Source organism: Halichoerus grypus, chromosome 10 (genome assembly GCF_964656455.1).
Source record: "Halichoerus grypus chromosome 10, mHalGry1.hap1.1, whole genome shotgun sequence".
Lineage (NCBI taxonomy): Eukaryota > Metazoa > Chordata > Mammalia > Carnivora > Phocidae > Halichoerus > Halichoerus grypus.
The window spans coordinates 110935812-110953125 of record NC_135721.1 but is presented as its reverse complement, the minus strand read 5'-3'; the positions used below and the strand labels follow the sequence as shown (position 1 = coordinate 110953125).

The window sequence follows — 17314 nt, the reverse complement described above, 5'->3', positions numbered from 1 at the left end:
GTTTGGCCAGATGGCTAAGACTCTCGGCGGCCAATTCAGCTGCTCAAGAACATGGTTGTGCTTAACCTCATCAACTTGACTCAGCTTCAGTTCATCCTGGGGTAGGAGTGTGCTGCCGATCTGTTTAATTAGTTTAATGAGGGCTGAAGGAACTGGTCCACATTTTTAGTTTGCTGCACAGAGCAAATTGGTTTGTCTTGCTCCCTTCCTGATCATTTCAGTATTCAGTGGGAGAACTGCTCTCATTACCATTTTGGAAGGGGTTTTCATGCCCTTCCTCTCACGTGAGGAGTTGGGTGCTATCCAAGGTACCAACATGAACTGGAGTCCAGGAACTCGGTTCCTCGGAGGTGTGTTTCTAAACAATGAGAACACAGAGAACACAACAGAACACGTGCCCACTGGAGGACTGAACGCTCTAGTGTAGAACTTCCTGCTCCAATAAAATGCAGCATTTGAGTGTTTTACCTAAAGCATGGTCTCCGAAGTGGGGAGCACAAGGAGGTCCTTTAAGGTTTGGGATAAAGTGTTAGGATTTCTATTTGTTTCTTTATCTTGTTTTGCTATTTATCTAGAGGGATGAAGAACAAGTCAGTCTGGATTCCTGAAACTGGGGAGTCACATTAATGGGGGGAGGGGTTAATAGCAAAAGCTGCTGTTGGCAGTAGTTTCAATGTTCTAGAGTTGGGACCAAGCACTGAGCCTACTGGAGAGGGGAACCTCCATCCTTCCTCCTTGCTGACTCCAGACAAACACTGCACCCCAGGCAGAAAAGAGGCAGGCTGGGTTTGGATGTTTTGCAGACCAGGCTGAACTAAGCATGGGTACAGGGGATGTAAGGTAGGATGGATGAGGGCACTCCAATCTGGAAGGGTGTCAGGGGGAGCTCCTGACTCAACTCCACGATGGGGAGGGGTTTACCCATCAAGAAGCTCTCCAGAGTAGGCATTGGGGTCTTCCTGAGACCGAGTCACCACCTTGAACTGGCGCCGGAGAAAACCTCCATAGCGCTTCTGGTTGTCCCATTTGAGCTTGGGACGGATACGCCTCAAGAAGCCACCGTAGCGTTTGTACAGGTCCTCGTGGCCTGCCCTACCTCCATCCCCGTCCCCCTCCCCAGCCACTTCTGAGCTTCTCTTGGGGTATTTGCGCAAGAAGCCCCCATAGCGTTTGACCTGCTCCTTGGTGTCCTCCTCATTGGAATCCAATGCCCCAGCCTCCAAGGCATCATCATTCAGCTGGGTGTCCCCCATCAGCTCAGACTCCTCTCCCTCACCCAATCTGCCAGAGAAACCCCAGAGCTTCTCCGCCAGGCTCCTGCTCAGGGCATTCTCTGTCGGGGTGCTGAGGAGAAATCTGTTTTTCTCAAGCTCCTTCGGGAAGGGCCCAGAGCGCTTGGCCAGCTCACTATAGGGTTCCTCCAAAGCAGCCTTGGTCTCCAAGTCTTCTTTGCCATTGAACCCGAAGGTGAAGGGGGTGAAAAAAGACAGAAGGCCTTGGCATGTCTCCCACTCCTCAGCCGGTAGCAGAGCGGACTGGCATTGCAGGGAACAAATCTGCAAAACCGCCCAAAGACCAGAGTGGTAACGTCACCCCCGTCGGACCATCAAACGCCATGCACTCCCCTGCCCCAGATAGTCCCTGTTCCCATGTCAGAAAATCAAAAGTAGCTGCCATTACTAAGCCCCAGGCTTCCCACTTCAATGCTCCCAGGGGTGCATGAAGGTAGGGGACTGTGCACCTGTGTGTAAGAGGAGGAAAGAGACGTGGAGAGGTGGAACAACTTTCCCAGGGAAACGCGGCTACGAAACGCAATGCCAACATCCCAGGTAAGATCTTCCTGGAGTGCTCTGTGGTGTGCTCACTCATCCTCTGAGCTCCTGACTCCAGAGGGAGTATTTGGTTCTCCCCACCTTTCCCAAGTGTGAAGGATGTTCTTGCCATGTGATAGAGAGACACGGAAGCCATGCAGGCTGGTGGAGAGAACACATGTGAGGGGTCTGAGGGCTCATCAAACCCGGGGGACAAAAGTATCTCCTTCATAGGAGTGCTGGGGGAATTTGAATGTGAACACGATGATGGTCATGAGGATAGCAGTGACAACACTGGACAATTCTGGAACTTGGACCCAGGCAGGCTAATGCCACAAGCCCTGGTGCTTAACCTCTGTGCTCCCCTGTGATCATGTGCCTCTCGCTGAAGAGCGACTAGAACCGTGTGTTGAGGACTTCGCATTGTTATCTCATAGAATCACGCCCATTTTGCAGATGTGGAAACTGAAGAGGCGGGGTTCCGGGGTCTTAGAGTGAGAAAGTGGCAGTGCTCCGTCCACCACACCCTTGGGACCTTTACTCTCACCTGTCTGCCATCAAGGAAGAGACACGTGGGGGAGTTTGATTCAAAGCAAAGCCAACAAGGCCAGGCCAAGAGACGCTAAGACCCAGGAGAAGGGTCAAGGCTTGGATCCTCTCCACCAGATCCTGGCATTTGGTGGTGGTGGAAAGATCTCCTTCCATGGGAATGACTAGACTGGGAGGCGCCCAGCAGCCTGGTGGTAAGAAGCCCTGGAAAGTTACCAAAAGGCTGCCCACTCCCAAAGCCAGCACTGCCTCCTTAATGACCCGCCTTGTTGCCAGGCATCAGGTTCCCTGGAGACCTGAGTATCCTTCCCAGAACAGAGCAAGCCGGTGGTGGTGAGGTCCGAGGTGGGGATGGAGGTGGGAACCTGCGCCGGCCGACTCCAGGGCAGGATCTGTCTGGCACAGGTAGGACGAGTCTACAGGACAGACACACAGTGGCCCAGACTCCGCACAGATGGCCCCTTCCACACACAGGCCCAGGACCTGGGCATCCTGAAACCTACCAGAGGGTCGACGGGCTTGAGCCCGTCCTGGGTCTTCACAGCACACAAGGAGCACCGGGACAGGCAGTCCGCCATGGCGGAGGGGAGCACGAGGAGGTAGGCGGCCAGCACCAGCCCCTGCCAGGCCATGCTGTCTCTGCTCTTCCCGCTGGGGAGGGAGGAAGAGAAGAGGATGAATCTGTGAGCGCCTACTCTGTGTCAGTGTCCTGGGCCATCTCGCCAACCCCTGCGGAAATACTGCAAGGCCAATGTTCCCATTCCCATTTCACAGTCAGGAAAATAGAGGCCCCAGGAGGCTCAGTGGGTGCCCAAGGCCAGGGGTCAAGGAAAGGAATTGACGTGCTGAGTACCTGCCACATGCCAGCAACTTTTCCCCGAGCTCACATTCATCTGCGTAATAGCTCCGGAGGTGGGCTCTGCTATTTTTATCAGATAGGTGGGGAAGTTGAGGCTCAAAGAGGGCAAGTGATTGCCCGCACAGCTAGGCAGTGGACAAGCCAGGACTTGACCTGGGTCCGTCAGCCTTCAAAACCCACTTTGCCCATCCCCCAAGCCAGAAGACCCTCAGTATCTGCTTTCCTGGATTCTTTGAGGCCCCATCACCTGCCTTTGTCCCCAGGCCTCAGCTTGTCCCCAGACCAGTCCTTTCTGCCTTGTAAGTTCTCTGGAATTTGCCTTTTTCACCCCAGCATTCTACTTGCCATGGCCATTGTTCTACCTTCTCCGAGCCGGCCTCCCTGCCTCCAGTTCCTTCTTGGAACCCTCCTGCACACCCTAAAACGTCCCGCTCAACATGGCAATGCTGCGTTTGCATCTGTTAGGCTGGGTCAGGCCTGGCCCCTTTTCTAAATGACAGGAACACCCTCAGTCTTATCCCTACACCCTAACACTTGGTCCCAACCACATCCGGCTACTTGCAATTCCCCTAATAAATGTATCAGGCCCTGTCCCATCTCTAGGACTTGGCTTATGCTGTTCCGTCTGCTGGAAAACCCTTCCTCTCCTCTTCTGTTACCTGCTAATTTAGGCCCTACATTTGATATCACTTCCTCCAGGCAGCTTTCCCTGATCTCCGAGGCTGGATAGGATGCTCCTCCTTTGCATTCACCCTGAAACTTGTGCCTCCTCCATCAAAATATTCCACTATTTGCTAATTATCTGAGTCTTCAGGCTTTGGCTCCATGAAGGCAGGAGCTGTGTCTTGTTTTTGTCTCTCTCTGTGTTCCTCAAACCTGCAAGCTTGCTCCTACCCCAGGGTCTTTGCACTTTCCATCCCCCGCTCTGCAGTACTCTTAGCCCAGATCTTCACAGGGCTTGCTCCTTCTTGTAATTAGATGAAGGCAATGTCAAATCACCAGGGAGCCATCTGCTGCCCCCTGCATTTAATGCCGCTTCCTGGTCCCTCTCCTGTCACGCTGCTTTGTTGGAACCAGAGCACTCACCATCTCATAGGATCCTATGGATTTGGTGTCTGTTTGCTATTGGTCTTGGCGAGCATCGTCGCCCCCACTGGAGTGTTAGCTCCTTCAGGACACGGGCGCTACCTGTCATGGGCTGTGTCCCTGACCCGCCCATAGCAGGCGCATGCAGTAAATGCTAGGCATGGGAGCTCATGCTTCACAAATAGTCTGTTAAAAGCTCTTCCTCTCATAATTAACTCCTTATAAACCAAATATCAAGACTCAACGCCATTCAAAAGGGGGCACAGGACCTTTCTCCCAACTGGAAATGGGGAGTTCCCCTGAGACACCCCACGCAGGGTGGGAGGCTCCAGGCTCTTCCCAGCCTCGTCTTTGCAGCCGGACGCCTGTCACACTGCTCATAGGGATGCTGTCCTCCTTCCCTCCTCCAAGTCTCCCGTGCCTGCCTTTGCAGCAAACTGCCCTGTTTGCTCAGGGGATTTAGAGGATACCTCCCATGGCCCCAAATTCCCACGTTGTAGCCCAGAGACGGGTCTCCCCCTCGGGACACACAGTCCTCTCCCCCCCCAGCCCAAGTACACCTAGTAAGATCCCAGCCAGCATTTACGGAGCCCTACTGTGCTCCAGGCCTTGAACTGAGCCCCTAGGCCCATCATCCCATCTACTCCTCCCCAGTGAAGTGGGCACTTCCGGTTCAGTGAATCGCCCAAGCTGGGGTGCAAGGCTGTTCTGCTTGACTCCCCACACTTGTGCCCTTAATGATTACAATTTCCAGAGCAACTTTGATTCATTACCAGCTGAACCCTCTGTAAGACCCAGAGGACCCATTGTCTAGGGCCTTCGACTTGTATATTGTCCTCAATCCACCCACCAACTATGGGAGGTGGGTATCACCATCCCCACTTTATAGATGAGAACACTGGTGCTCAGAGAGGCTTGGCAGATCTCCTGAGGTCACACAGCGATTGAAGGAGAGAACCCGGGCCTCTCTCGAGGCTGGGCAAGTTCTGCTCCCCAAAGAAGGGAGGCTCAGAGAAGAAAACCCAGGAAAGTGGACGTGGGTCCATCCCACCTCTCTTGCCTGCCCTGGACATTCTCTCGTGGTAGAACCAGCTGCTGAGCAGCTTTGGGCTCCGGAAGAGTGAGCTATACGTCTTCTATGCAGACACAAAGCAGAGAGCTCCTGTTTTCTCCTTTATCAGCGATGGCGATGTCGGGGCTGGCCCCTTAGGAGATCGGCAGTGATTTCCCTGCTGGGGAGGAGCCTACACTACACATCTCCTGGCCCCCAGGCTTCCCACACAGCGCGGCTGCCAAGGCAGGAGGCCCGATTTGAGATCCTTTTTGTCCCAGGCAAAAATAACGTCAGCAGCCTTTCCTTTCATCCACTAACTTTATATTTAATAATAATCCTAGCTGATCAGATGGATGTTAAGTACTCGTGACATTCTGAGCGATTCTCATGAATGAACTCATTTCTACTCATCATGACTCTCTGGGGAGGGTACTATTGTCATGCCCACTTTACAGATCGGGAAACTGAGTTAAGATGCTTGACAAGATTCTAGAGCGAGTAAGCAGCGAAAGCAGGGATTTGCATCCCGGGGGTCTGCCTCGAGCCCACCTTCTTAACCACGGGGTACTGGCCAGGCTTCCCCTTTCCCCCTTCCACCCCCACCCCCAGGCTCCAGCTTCTCCCTTCCTCCCTCCCTCCCTCCCTCCCAAGCAGCCTCCTCCTGGCTCCAGAGCAGCCTCCAATCTTCCCAGTCTGACTGCACCCCTGCCCTGCATCCCAGCTCTCCACTGCCCTTGAGAGGAAGCTTGCCTCTTCCCCAGATGCTCATGGGCTTTCCCACCAAGCGGAGCCGACGCTGACTAGTGCTCACTGCGTGCCAGGCCCTGCTGAGACCCATCTGCGTCTTAACCCATCTGCCTCCTAACAACCCCATAAAACTGGGACTAATATACTTTCCATTTTATAGGTGGCAAAATGGAAGCACAGAGCTTATGTCATCTGTCTAAGGGATCCCAGCAAATGCACAGCACCCAGCCTGGCTGTGAGCTTTGTCTGATGTGGGCCTGACCACACCACCTGCAATTCCAACATGAATGCCCCATGCGCCCCATCTTCCAAGCTTCACCCAAGGGTTTCCCTCTGCCTGGAACACCTCTGTCACCCCACCCATCCACTCCCATCTCCCTCTGACCTGGCTAACTCTGACTTGTTCTTCAAAACTCAGCCTCAGTTGCCTCCTCCAGGAAGTCTGCCTAGATTAGGCCCCTCCTCAGAGCTCCCACAGTCACCTAGGCTGGCTCTATCACATAACTGCTTCTTGTTTTCTGAGTTCCCTGACTGGGGGGGACTTCAACTCTGCAAGTGAAAGTCGCTATGGTGAGGGTGTGTGGTGCATGTGAGGATAACAAAGAGGCCAGGGTAGATAAGGGGGCATGAGGCAGGAGACTGGGCTAGAAAAGCAGAGAGATGAGCTGTGGGCAGATAGTGAGGAATCTGCATTTCATTCTAATGCTATGGGAAGACTAAGGCCGTCTGAGGACTGATGAATGAACGGATGCGTGAACAGTGTGCCCAGCACAGCACACAGGGCTCCAATGCAAACAAGAGCTCCACCCAGGTTTGTTGAGTGAATACACAGGCCACCCTGATGTCTGGGAAGCCTAGTTTGAATTTTTCTGGATCACAGCTCCGTGCCCCCAGAGAAACCTCACAGGGACTGCAGTTGTCTAAAACCAACACTGCTAAAGGAAATTCAGCTAATGTTTTGGAAACCAGGGAGCCAGGAGAGGGAAGGGAAGAGGAGGTAAAAGAGGGCAGACAGGAAGGGGAAGGGAGCCAGAAGGAGGGATGAGGGGGTGGGGAAAGGCAGAAGAAGGAACCAGGTCACATGATGAATATTAGGGGCTTTATTCTGAGGCTTTGATTCTTTCCCTGACTTGCTCAAGGCGTGACCAGAGCTGTGGTTCCTTGGCCCTGGGAAGGGCTGAGTCCCTGTCTTCCAGCAAAGCCCCTCTCACCCCATCTCCCCCCCACAGACACCCCCACGCCCCGCTGTCACAGCCTTGGCTCCCTGGGCCTTAGTGGGTTTCCCAGGAAGAGCTGGGGAGGGAGGTTAATGGCATGGGGAGCGAGCAGAGGGCTGCCTAGGGAGGATTAGGGCAGTGAGAGGGGTCAAGCAGGGTCAGGCAGGGCTGAGACCTCTGGCTTCCTCCTCCCCAGCCTGCAGCCCTCTCCCTGCACAAGGCAAACATCCAGATGCTGTAGACTGGCCGCCTGACTTGCACAGGGATTTTTTTTTTAATTCTGTTGCCACCATTTTTAAATTGGGACATTTTTACATTTCAAAATCTTAATTTGCAGCTTATCTTAAAAAAAAATCAGAAGTTCTGGAGACATCGGGCCTGCATTGTAATATGGCAACAGTCACCCAAGGGACATGTGCAGCCTGGTCACCACTGTCCCCACCCAGTGGTTTCCCTCACGTCTGCTGCTGAGCATCTGATAGACACTTGACTCTGCGGCCCCTGCACTGCCTACTCCAACAACTTGGAGAAGCAGCGTGGGGTCAGAAAGGAGAGGGGTGCCTCCAATTGCTTCCTGACCCAGAAGCAGGGTCACCAAGTGCTTAGTTATGCGGATTCAAATCCCGACCCACCCCTTAGCCCCAGTCTGGGAAATTTACTTAACTTTGCTGTGTCTCCGCCTCCTTGGCTACATAATAGGGCTAATAATAATGCATCAGGGGGTGAGTGTAGGAATTAAGTAAGAGATCATGCACAGGGCACCTGGCAAGGTACCTGGCACATAGTAGGTGCTTTAAATAGTGGAGTATGAAGGCTCCATGCAACTTTTAGGCTATAGGAGGTGCGAAAAGAAGAAGGCAAAAAGGAGTGATAACAAAGGCCTGGAACACAGTTGAAACTCCAAAAAACAAGTTGTTGAATGAATGAACGGCCACGTGCGGAGGGCCTACTGTGTGCCAGGCGGGACTGCGTGCTCCGTATGCATGGTCACATCGGTCCAATAACAGCCATCACAGCTCAAGAGCCTACTAGGTGCCAGGCTGTGCGTTCCCACTTTACACACATGACTCTAATTCCTCACCACAAGCCGGGGGCGAATGTCTTTATACCCTTTGTACAGAGGAGAAGACTGAGGCTGGGGAAGGCGAAGTCGCTTGCCCCAGTTCGCTTGGCTTGTAAATGGGAGTTAGGCTTCTGACCAGATCTCTCTGGGTTAAAAGCTGACTCTAATAATGACACATCAGCCCTGAGATTTTCGCCACGCAATCCTATTTCCTGCCTATTGTAGGATAAACAATTATTGTGCCATGCCAGATGGGTCCTTTCACCTTTGCTTGGGGGATTTTCTTGAAGTCGTACATCAGAGATAGCCCTGCCAGCGCGTCAACTCCGATCCAGAAAGAGCTAAGAAGACACGGCACTTGGATGCTCATGGGCTGAGAAGTGGAAGCAAGCCCAGTTGGGGGGCAGAGGGGCAGCGTCAGGTGCACAGACCCCAGTGGAGAGCATGCATTGTCCCCCAGGGAAGGAGGGGCCCCCTTCACGGACTGGGTGGGCCAGGGGGCCTCCCCACAGCCCCTCCCACAGAAAAACTCTCTTTACTTGCAGGTCTCTGAAGGACTCCTCAGCCAGTGCCTCGTGGGCTTTGTGACAGCCCAGGGAGGGAAGCAGGGGCTGGTGAGGAGGAGGGGTGATTCTCCCCTAACAGGCAAGGAAATTTTGGACCCGCCAGCCTCCATGATCAGGTGATCCAACTCTTTCTACTCAATCTCGTTCTCTCTATGCACACATCCTATTGTTTCTGTTTCTCTGGAGAACCCTGAGATCGCCTCCAACACCCCTCCCCATCCCATGTGCTTACTATCGTAAGCGGAGGGTTGAGACAGGGACTGGAAGCCCAGGTGCCCCAAAATATCGACTAGCTGGTCTTTCACGGACCAAGTTTGCCGACCCCTGCTTTCATTTAATCTTATCACTATTTTTCTAATTCAGATTATTCTCATAGTTTTGAAGCTGACTTTCTTGGGAAAAATCGGAGGGGAGTCGCTCCCCTCCCCGAGCCTCAGCTTCTCACTTCTTGTCCGTGAAGGGGCTGCATCACCCCCTGCCCTGCGCCAGGGCTGCCCCAGCGACACAGAAGTCCCCTCTCCCACCCAGGCCCCAGAGTTCCTGGAGAGGGAAGGGACTAGCTGCCCGCCCTCTCGTCTCCTCTCGGTGATATTTCTATATTGTAGTCAGAGGGCTCAGAGGATTAAAAAGCCAGCATGGAATAATAATGGCTTGATTTAACATTGCAATTATCTCTCCCAGCACTTTATCGCATATGATTATCCCTATTTGATAGCAGAGGAAACGGGAAAAGGTAGGAATGAAGTCACTTGTTTAAGGTCACATCATGAGTCAGGAGGGAAGTGGAGACCGAGCTGGGACCTCCCACACCCAGGTGGTGACTCGAACTGAGGAGATGGCGTTTCAGTGACCAACCACCTGCCCCATGGCGGCTGAGGGGCGTGCCAGGCCCGTGGCCTCCTGTGGCCACTGCTGGGGCAGCCACAGGCTTAGGCGGGAAGGGTGAGGACCAAGGGACCAAGGGCAGGCACGGCTGAGCTGGGCTCTCTGAGTCCGTAGCATCCCTGCGTAAGGCCCGGCTACAGGGCCAAACTCGCTTTCAGCTCCATTACTGCATGTTCGCCCTCAGGAGAATCCAGGAGGCTAGCGCGATGAGCCTCATTTTCCAGATGGGGAAAGAGAGTCCCAGAGAGGCAAGATCACCAGGTCAAGGCCGAGAGGCAAGGACACAGCAGACGCAGGCTTGAAAGTCAGTCCGCAGCCCCACCCACAAACAGTCCCTGAGGCGTGGGGTCACGTTAAATGTCCTCCCACCAAATTCTCATGGTCCTGGAGATGAGACTGTTTCTGGAGTTTTACCACCACCACCACCCCCACCTGAAAACATATAAAGTTCACCTTTGAGGGTCTTCAGGGGCTGGCGAAGGGAGATCCTGAAAAGTGGAGGAAGATGTTCCTGTGAGGCCTTTAGGGTCATTAACAAAGAATGGATTATCACCTGGGGGGGATGGGGGGCTCGGATCCTGGATGGAAAGTGAACCCACCGTGTAGTCTGGCAAGAATCAAACAAAGCACAGAACATGTGGGATGGGGGCCCACGCACAGGGCCGGCCCTCTCTCCTGGGCCATTTGCTGTTCGAGGACCAGAGTGAAACAGGGCCCTGCACTCCGTGGTCATGGGGGGTTATTCACTTTGTTTTTAAAAGAATGATTCTTAAGAGCAGGAGTCACATGAAACCCCCGCCCTTTGTTATTTGACGCAATTAAGGGATGGGGAGAAAGGCAAAGGAAGATGGGTCAGAGAGAGAGGGGGATAGAGATGCAGAAAGAGAGACAGAGACAGAGAGGAAGAAAGAGACAGAGAGAGGCACGTGTGCCAAAGAGTAGCAGAGACTCTTGCGCACAGAGAAAGAGATAAAGACACCAGAGAAGCAGAGAGATGGCGCAGAACAGAGAGGGAGAGGTGGTGGGACCAGAGGGAGAAGGTACAGGAGGAACAGAGGAGCGGGGGAGGGGAAGGAGGAGGAGGGGAGGGAACAGAACCAGAGCCGGGGAAGGCAGCGCAGGAAGTAGACTTGGATTCAGCGCATTGACCTACTGTGTAATCACAAACACCAGTTCCTCCTCCTGCCAGTGGACCAGGGAGCCAACCGCATAATAACTGCTCACTAAACCCTTCTCAGCTTAAACTAACTGTCCGATAACAGGTCAAAGAGCCAAATGACGGCGGACAAATATGGTGAACAGGCCTGGAGCCTCCCACTCTGGCCAGGGGGACAGCTGGATGGCCTCAGGGAGAAGCCTCCTGAGCCCAAGGCTGTGCCTTGTGGATCTGGGCCATTTACCCTCCTGCCAGAAGCATCAATCTGGACCTGGGCTGGGAGGGAGGGATTAATGAGGCCCAACATCAAAGGACCCAGGACGCTGCTCCATCTCCAGGGCCTGATCCTGGGCTTACTGAGTGTCTCCAGAAATATTTACTGCCCTCCACAATGGCCAGCCCTGTCTCAGTGAAATCATTTTAGCCCTTTGTCCGATGCAGTGAGATTAACCAACATTTATGGGCTGAGATGAGCGAAAACGGTGAGAGAAATCAGCTAGCCAACTGCACCTTCTCAGACACACGTTGAAATCAAACCAACTATTGATCCCACTTAGAATGATGGAAGACATCTAATAAATACAAAAATTGTATAAGAATGGCCCAAGGAGGTAGGCAGCGGTAGGGGGGCTAGGGAGGATCGATCAGGAAGAGACTTCCTGATCCCGAGGCAATAGATGAAGAAATGGTCTTCTCTTGGTGTGGAGAGGACAGGATTGGGAGGGGAGGGGAGTGCCAGCCCCACAAACTGAAATACCAGATGTATTTCCCGGACGTAGGGCACGGCTCGATGGTGTGGGGGTGATGAAGACTGAGGGGGAAGCGGTCCAACTCTGCCGCTTTGGACAGTGAGAACTTGAGCAGGTACTCTAGCATTTATTAAGTACCTACTGAATGCCAGGCAAATTACAGTATCCCATGGGAGTCTCACAATAACCTTCGGAGGTGAATACTATTACCTGTACTGCGTGGATGAGGATATGAACACTCGGCTACTGTCCCCAAATCATACAGCAAATGAGTGGTGAGACATGGGATTTGAGCCCAGATCTGGGTGATTGTGAGACACACATTTAGACAATATACGGACCATTCCTGGCTCCCAGGAGTTATCGCAAGACCCGAATCCCCGTCCGTTTGCTTTATGATGATGGCAAATTTCTCAAATAGCTCCCGAGCCAGTCCCTTTTCCTGCTCTGCTAAAACATGCTGGGATCCTCGGGAAGCATGGCGACATCTCACTCCCAGCTGCGAGCGGGGACACAAGATTTGCCTGCCACCCATCACACCTCTAGCTCATCTGGAGCAAAGCAGTGGGCTTGAGATCCCGTCAGCAAACGCAAACCTCCCCCAGGCAGCGCAGCTCACCCTTGGGCTGCTGCAACAGCTCCCCCACGCAGATCTCAGTGCCTGGAGATAAATGACCTGCAAAAATAGAACAAAAGGCAAGGTGGAGTGGGATTGAGGGGAGGAAGAAAGGGGGAAAAGAGAGGGAGATGTGGTGATGGGAGGGGGAGGCCAGGGGTTGGCATTCTGAAACATTTGCAATGGATCTTGACTGGAACGCCTGTCAAATTAGAAAGACTTGTATATTTTATCAACCCTTGGAAGAAAGATGGTAATGAAGACTTTCAGTCTGTGGGAAGGGAATTGAAATCAGATCCAATAACCTGAAGAGCTTGTTTCCCCTGGGAAGGTTGGAGGCTTAATTAAGGAATGTTTGTAAAGCTTGGAGAGATTCTAGATAAAAGATACCCAGGAAAAAAGTACGAGGTCACAGAATTTACTATTCAACCTCCGTGTCGTCACCAGACTTCCCCCCCGCCTTTTTTTTTTTTTTTTTTTTTTCCTTTTCTCTGAAACTCACCAGCTTTTTTGCTGGAGTCAAACTTTGGGATTCTATAATACTTTCCTTGAACAAGGATATCTTTACCAGGGAGCAAATCACTTTCCCATCTGAGCTGCTTCTTCCCTGCCCAACTTGGCTATAATTTACATGAAAGCAACAAGTCCTTTCAAAGTAAAATTGACAAGAAAAATCCTGCTAAGCCTGAGTCTCTGGCATGCTGTCACTCCCTTTCCCCATTCCCTCCCACCAAAATAGCCCCAAACTTCATTTCTGTGTAAATTATGTCAAAGGAAACCACTCAAGCCAGCACCCTGTCAGCAATTAAACATGATCCAAAAAAGAATGAGAAGGCTGAACTTGGTTGTACATTGATGTACATGATACCTGGTAAATGCCAGAGCCCCGAATCTCATTAACGTTCCCCCAGACCTTGTTCTCTAAGTCCGGTGAGAATCACTGACCTTTAAAACCACCCTGAGTGGCTCAACTCACTTCTTCCACCCAAGGTATCCCATCTTCACATGGGAACCGTGTGTGCCGACTGCTGGGGAAGAAGAAGACCCTGGAGTTAAAACCAAGGGGTGGTCCTCTTGGGGGAGAAGAACCTTCCACCTATTTAAGCCGGGGCTGCACCGAGGGGGGATTCCGAAGAACTGTCCATCTCACACAGACGGATCTGGCGTTTGTAAACTAGCTTCATATCTGTGACTCTATCTGCCGGATTATCAGACCCAGACCTGAAATCCCCCAGCCCGAGCTCCTACCACCTCCGGGTCCAGAGGACCAGGAAAAACAGATATAATCAAAAGAGAGATTCCCGTGCCCCTCCGGATATTACCTGTGCTCTTCTTTGTCCCTGGGCAGCTTCTGGCCGAGCAGATCGGAGGGTGGTGGCAGGTGGCTGGGTCAGGACTCAGGCAGGGGTCTCCCTGACTCTGGCTTGGAAGGAGGTGCCAACGAGGCGGCTGTGAGCATCACCAAAGCCCCTTAGAATGGCAGTTCTGGTGCCTCGCCCCCCCCTTTTATGGACTAGAGCCTCCCCGTGTCGCTCAGCCCTTGCTGAGCACCGGCTGCTGGGAGCCAATGGGGAAGCAGCTCAGAGCAGTCAAAGGAGCAGACCCCCGGGCCCTTCAACTCCAACTCCCTGGGCCCCACACAATAGGTTCTCTTCGTGACAGGGGATGTGGAGGAGGAAGGCAGCCGTGCAGGGAGGGGGCTGGATCCTGGGTGTAGTGCTGTTTGTCACTTGAAATCCGGCCACTTCAGTCTTTGATGCGTTTCCAGGAGAGTGTCACAGAAAAAAGAGAGAGAGAGAGGTAGGGAAGGACAGAGATAGAAAGAGTTGGAAAAAGAGACACAGAAAGAAAGAGACAGGCAGACAGAGAGATACAGAGACAGATCTGGAGACAGAGAGAGGGAGTCAGACAGATCTGGAGACAGAGAGAGGGAGTCAGACAGATCTGGAGACAGATGGGGACACAGAGAGAGAAGCAGCGAAACAGAAGACTCAGAGAATCGGAAAGAGAAGGAGACACTGTCAGAGAGATAGTGTGTGACACAGACGAGAAAGAGTTGGAAAAACGGAGAGACGCGGAGTGCCAGAGATGGGGCCACCCAGAGAGACGGGGGAGACGCAGGGAGAGTCAGAGGAAGAGAGAGAAGGAAACTGGGAAAGAGGACAGGCTCTGAGCCTACAGGGATCTAGAGACAGCGGAAGAAGCAGAGAGCCCCCCGACGAGGGAAGCGACGAGAAGGGGGGGCAGCCGGAGCCGGTGCCGTGTGATGAGGCGGCTCCGTGTGCGGCTGCTCACGCGTGTGCCGGAACACTTCTGTGTGCACACTTGCCTGCACCCACTGCCGACTCTGGGACATGCCTGGGCTGGTGCCAGGCACAACCAGCCCTGGCAGGAGCTCAGCCCTTCCCCGGCAGCCAGGAGCTGCAGTTTACTTTTCTCTGGTGGCAACACAAAATGAATACCATGAAATCCCCCTCAAAACATGGGCTCCGATGTGCCTTTGCCTGCATCCTGGGTGGGGGGCATCCCTACCTCCTGGGAGCCCTCGGCCCATGCCAGCAGCAACTTGAAGGTGGGGGGGGGTCTCTGAGTTTGGAAAAGAACATGCTTCTCCTCTCAGTCAACAGCAGACAGGCAGTTTGTGGGGGGGGGAGGCACGTCTGTTTCAGAAGCCTGGCAGGGGCGGCCCATTCCCTGGGCACCGATGCTGGGCCAGGCACTCAGCCAAAGCCGTCGGGTTGAATCCTCACCACCTGGCCAGGTAGTGAATATTATCCCCATCTTGCAGGTGAGGAAAAAGAGGCTTCAGAGCGAAGAAACGTCCCCAAAGACAGCCAGCCAGTTAAGTCATCAAGCTAGCTAGGAACAGACGCAGGCTTGTCTGACCCCAGAGTCCCCCGCTCACTCCCTCAGCCCTCCTGGGTGCGAAGGCTCCAATCTGCCAACGCTGAGGGGTGGGGGCCCAGGGCTGCCCTCTCTGGGGCTGTCTCTCTCCACCCCCCACCCCCTCCACCCCACCCCCGTCCAAGGTAGGACAGGGCTGTAGCTCAGAATATTGGAGACGTGGGTTTGCTTCCCAGCTCTGCCAGCTCACAGGTGGAGAGACCTTAGACAAGTTTCCAACTTCAGTTTCAGTTTGTTTATCTGTAAAATGGGGATAACGGTCTCTAGTTCGTTGGGCTCTTGTGGGGGGTGAAACAGAGGGTGTGGGCAGCATCACTTAACGCAGCCAACACTTAATGAGTGCTCCATCGCCATCTGTCCTTGTGATTAATGCCATCATTCCCACTCTGACGCACCAGCGTTCTCCGTTCTCCAGGCGCTGGTCCTCTCCCTGCACCTGATTCATTACAAGGAGGAAGATGGAAGGAGCCGTCTGCTGGGCACCTACTATGTTCCACACACTTCCTCATGTTGCACCGTATCGTCACAACCAGCAGACGTGTGCATGGATGCCCCAGCCACACAGGGAGGGAGGAGAAGTTGAGCCCAGTCCTTTGGGCCCCAAAGCTCAGCTCCCCCCACCACTCCCCTCCAGCCTGGAGATAACATCTACCTCCTCCCTTTCAGAGAGGACTCTTCGGGATCCGAATTTGCCTTTCTTCTCCTCCTTGTCCGTGTTCTCAGGCAGCATGTGCGGTCTGATAGGCAGGTGCAAAGGACTTCGGATGTCAGTGTGGAAGCCCCCGTCCCCAGTGTCCGATGGCCACGGCCCAGGCTCAGTGAGTGCCTGGCCACACATCAGGCTGGCTTCCGGCCAGGGGACCCAGAGGGCTTGGGTGGAGTCGACTCACTGCCACCCCGGGAATCTGGGAGCCTGGGGCTGCAACTGCTTCTTCTTCCCTAAGCCCAGCTTCATCCCCAGTCTCTCTCCAGCCTCCTTATTCTTCACATCCTGCTCAGCCTCCCCACCTCTACCTCTGTAAGCTCTTGGTAATAACCTTGGGATAGACAAAGGCTCTAAGAGATGGGGTACAACAGCTCCCATTCCTGGGAGTCAGCCGGTACCCGAATAGAGGAGTAGGGGCCTCTCTTGACCATTGTTCATCATAAAGAGGAGTAAGTAAGGACAGCCAGGGCAGAGACACTGCGGATAATCCCGATTCACACCATCAGGGTTTGGCATCCTTCACCCCTGGAGTCTATTGCGAGCCTCGAAAACAAACAGTTTATTCATCTGCTTTTCCTTTCCTTCTGCGGCGTCCTTTACGCGCATGCGCAGGACAAGGCCAGGAACAGCTTTCTCCCACAGTCCTAGGGAAGCTTGTTGTAAAGCTCACCCCTCTCCCAGGCTCAGTGAGGCTCGGGATCACGCCCCAGCCCCATGGGCAGTGGCACGTGGGTTGCGGACCCATGAAATCGCAGGCTGGCTTGGGCTCAAACCCCGATGTTCCTTATTCACTGCGTGGCAGCTGATGGGTCCCTCGCCTCTCCGGGCTCCTGAGTCATCCGAAGAGAGGCGGACAACACTACTCCACGCAGACGTGGGGACTAATTCCAAAGCTCTGTCATACTCTCTTCCCTGCATGACGAGGCTCTAATTCGGATCTCGAAGTGGGCCAAAAGCAAACACTGGAGAGAAGAAAATATTTGCAACAACCAGCCCTTGAATCATTCTGTTAGGAAGGAACAAGGAAGAACTTGGCAGAGGACTAGCAAGGAGAGCCAGCATTTTCTTAAGGCCTTCCCCCCGTGCCAGGCCCTGGGGCGAACCGTTCAGTTAGCGCCACGCCCGATTTTCCCAATACTCATGCAATCAGCTGCACGCCGTACCCCCACTTTACAGATCGGGAACAGAGGCTGTGAGAGGGTAAGCCGTTGGCACGGAGCCTTGCAGGGGGGGCACGTGTTAGAGCACAGCCTGAAACCAGGCCGCTGGGTCCCGGGTGTGTGCCCCAGGCACGGGTCCTACTGCCTCCCAGCGTCTCTCCGCCCTGCTTCTGTCTCATTTCAAAG

General features: G+C 53.6%; 1 protein-coding gene across 3 annotated transcripts; it reads right to left on the bottom strand.

Annotated features, from left to right (window-relative positions):
- On the bottom strand, positions 1 to 14634 carry PDYN (prodynorphin). Of its 3 annotated transcripts, XM_036093366.2 has the most exons (4): positions 13681 to 14634; positions 12362 to 12418; positions 2864 to 3011; positions 2 to 1556 (listed from the first exon to the last, which is right to left on the bottom strand). In XM_036093366.2, the coding sequence occupies exons 3-4, from the start codon at positions 2990 to 2992 to the stop codon at positions 918 to 920; spliced, it is 768 nt and encodes a 255-aa protein (XP_035949259.1). In that variant the 5' UTR covers positions 2993 to 3011; positions 12362 to 12418; positions 13681 to 14634; the 3' UTR covers positions 2 to 917. The 3 variants fall into 3 exon arrangements, with proteins under 3 accessions (XP_035949263.1, XP_035949259.1, XP_035949258.1); XM_036093370.2 differs by lacking the exons at positions 12362 to 12418; positions 13681 to 14634 and adding an exon at positions 5357 to 5463 and having other exon boundaries at positions 1 to 1556; XM_036093365.2 differs by lacking the exon at positions 12362 to 12418 and having other exon boundaries at positions 3 to 1556.
- Between the last annotated feature and the right edge of the window lie 2680 nt (positions 14635 to 17314).

Bases quoted from the DNA above. Each gene is read 5' to 3' on its own strand.
- PDYN (XM_036093366.2), bottom strand. From the start codon at position 2,992: ATGGCCTGGCAGGGGCTGGTGCTGGCCGCCTACCTCCTCGTGCTCCCC. The intron at 1,557-2,863 runs GTAGGTTTCAGG...GCGGTTTTGCAG, and splicing joins TCAAGCCCGTCGACCCTCTG to ATTTGTTCCCTGCAATGCCA.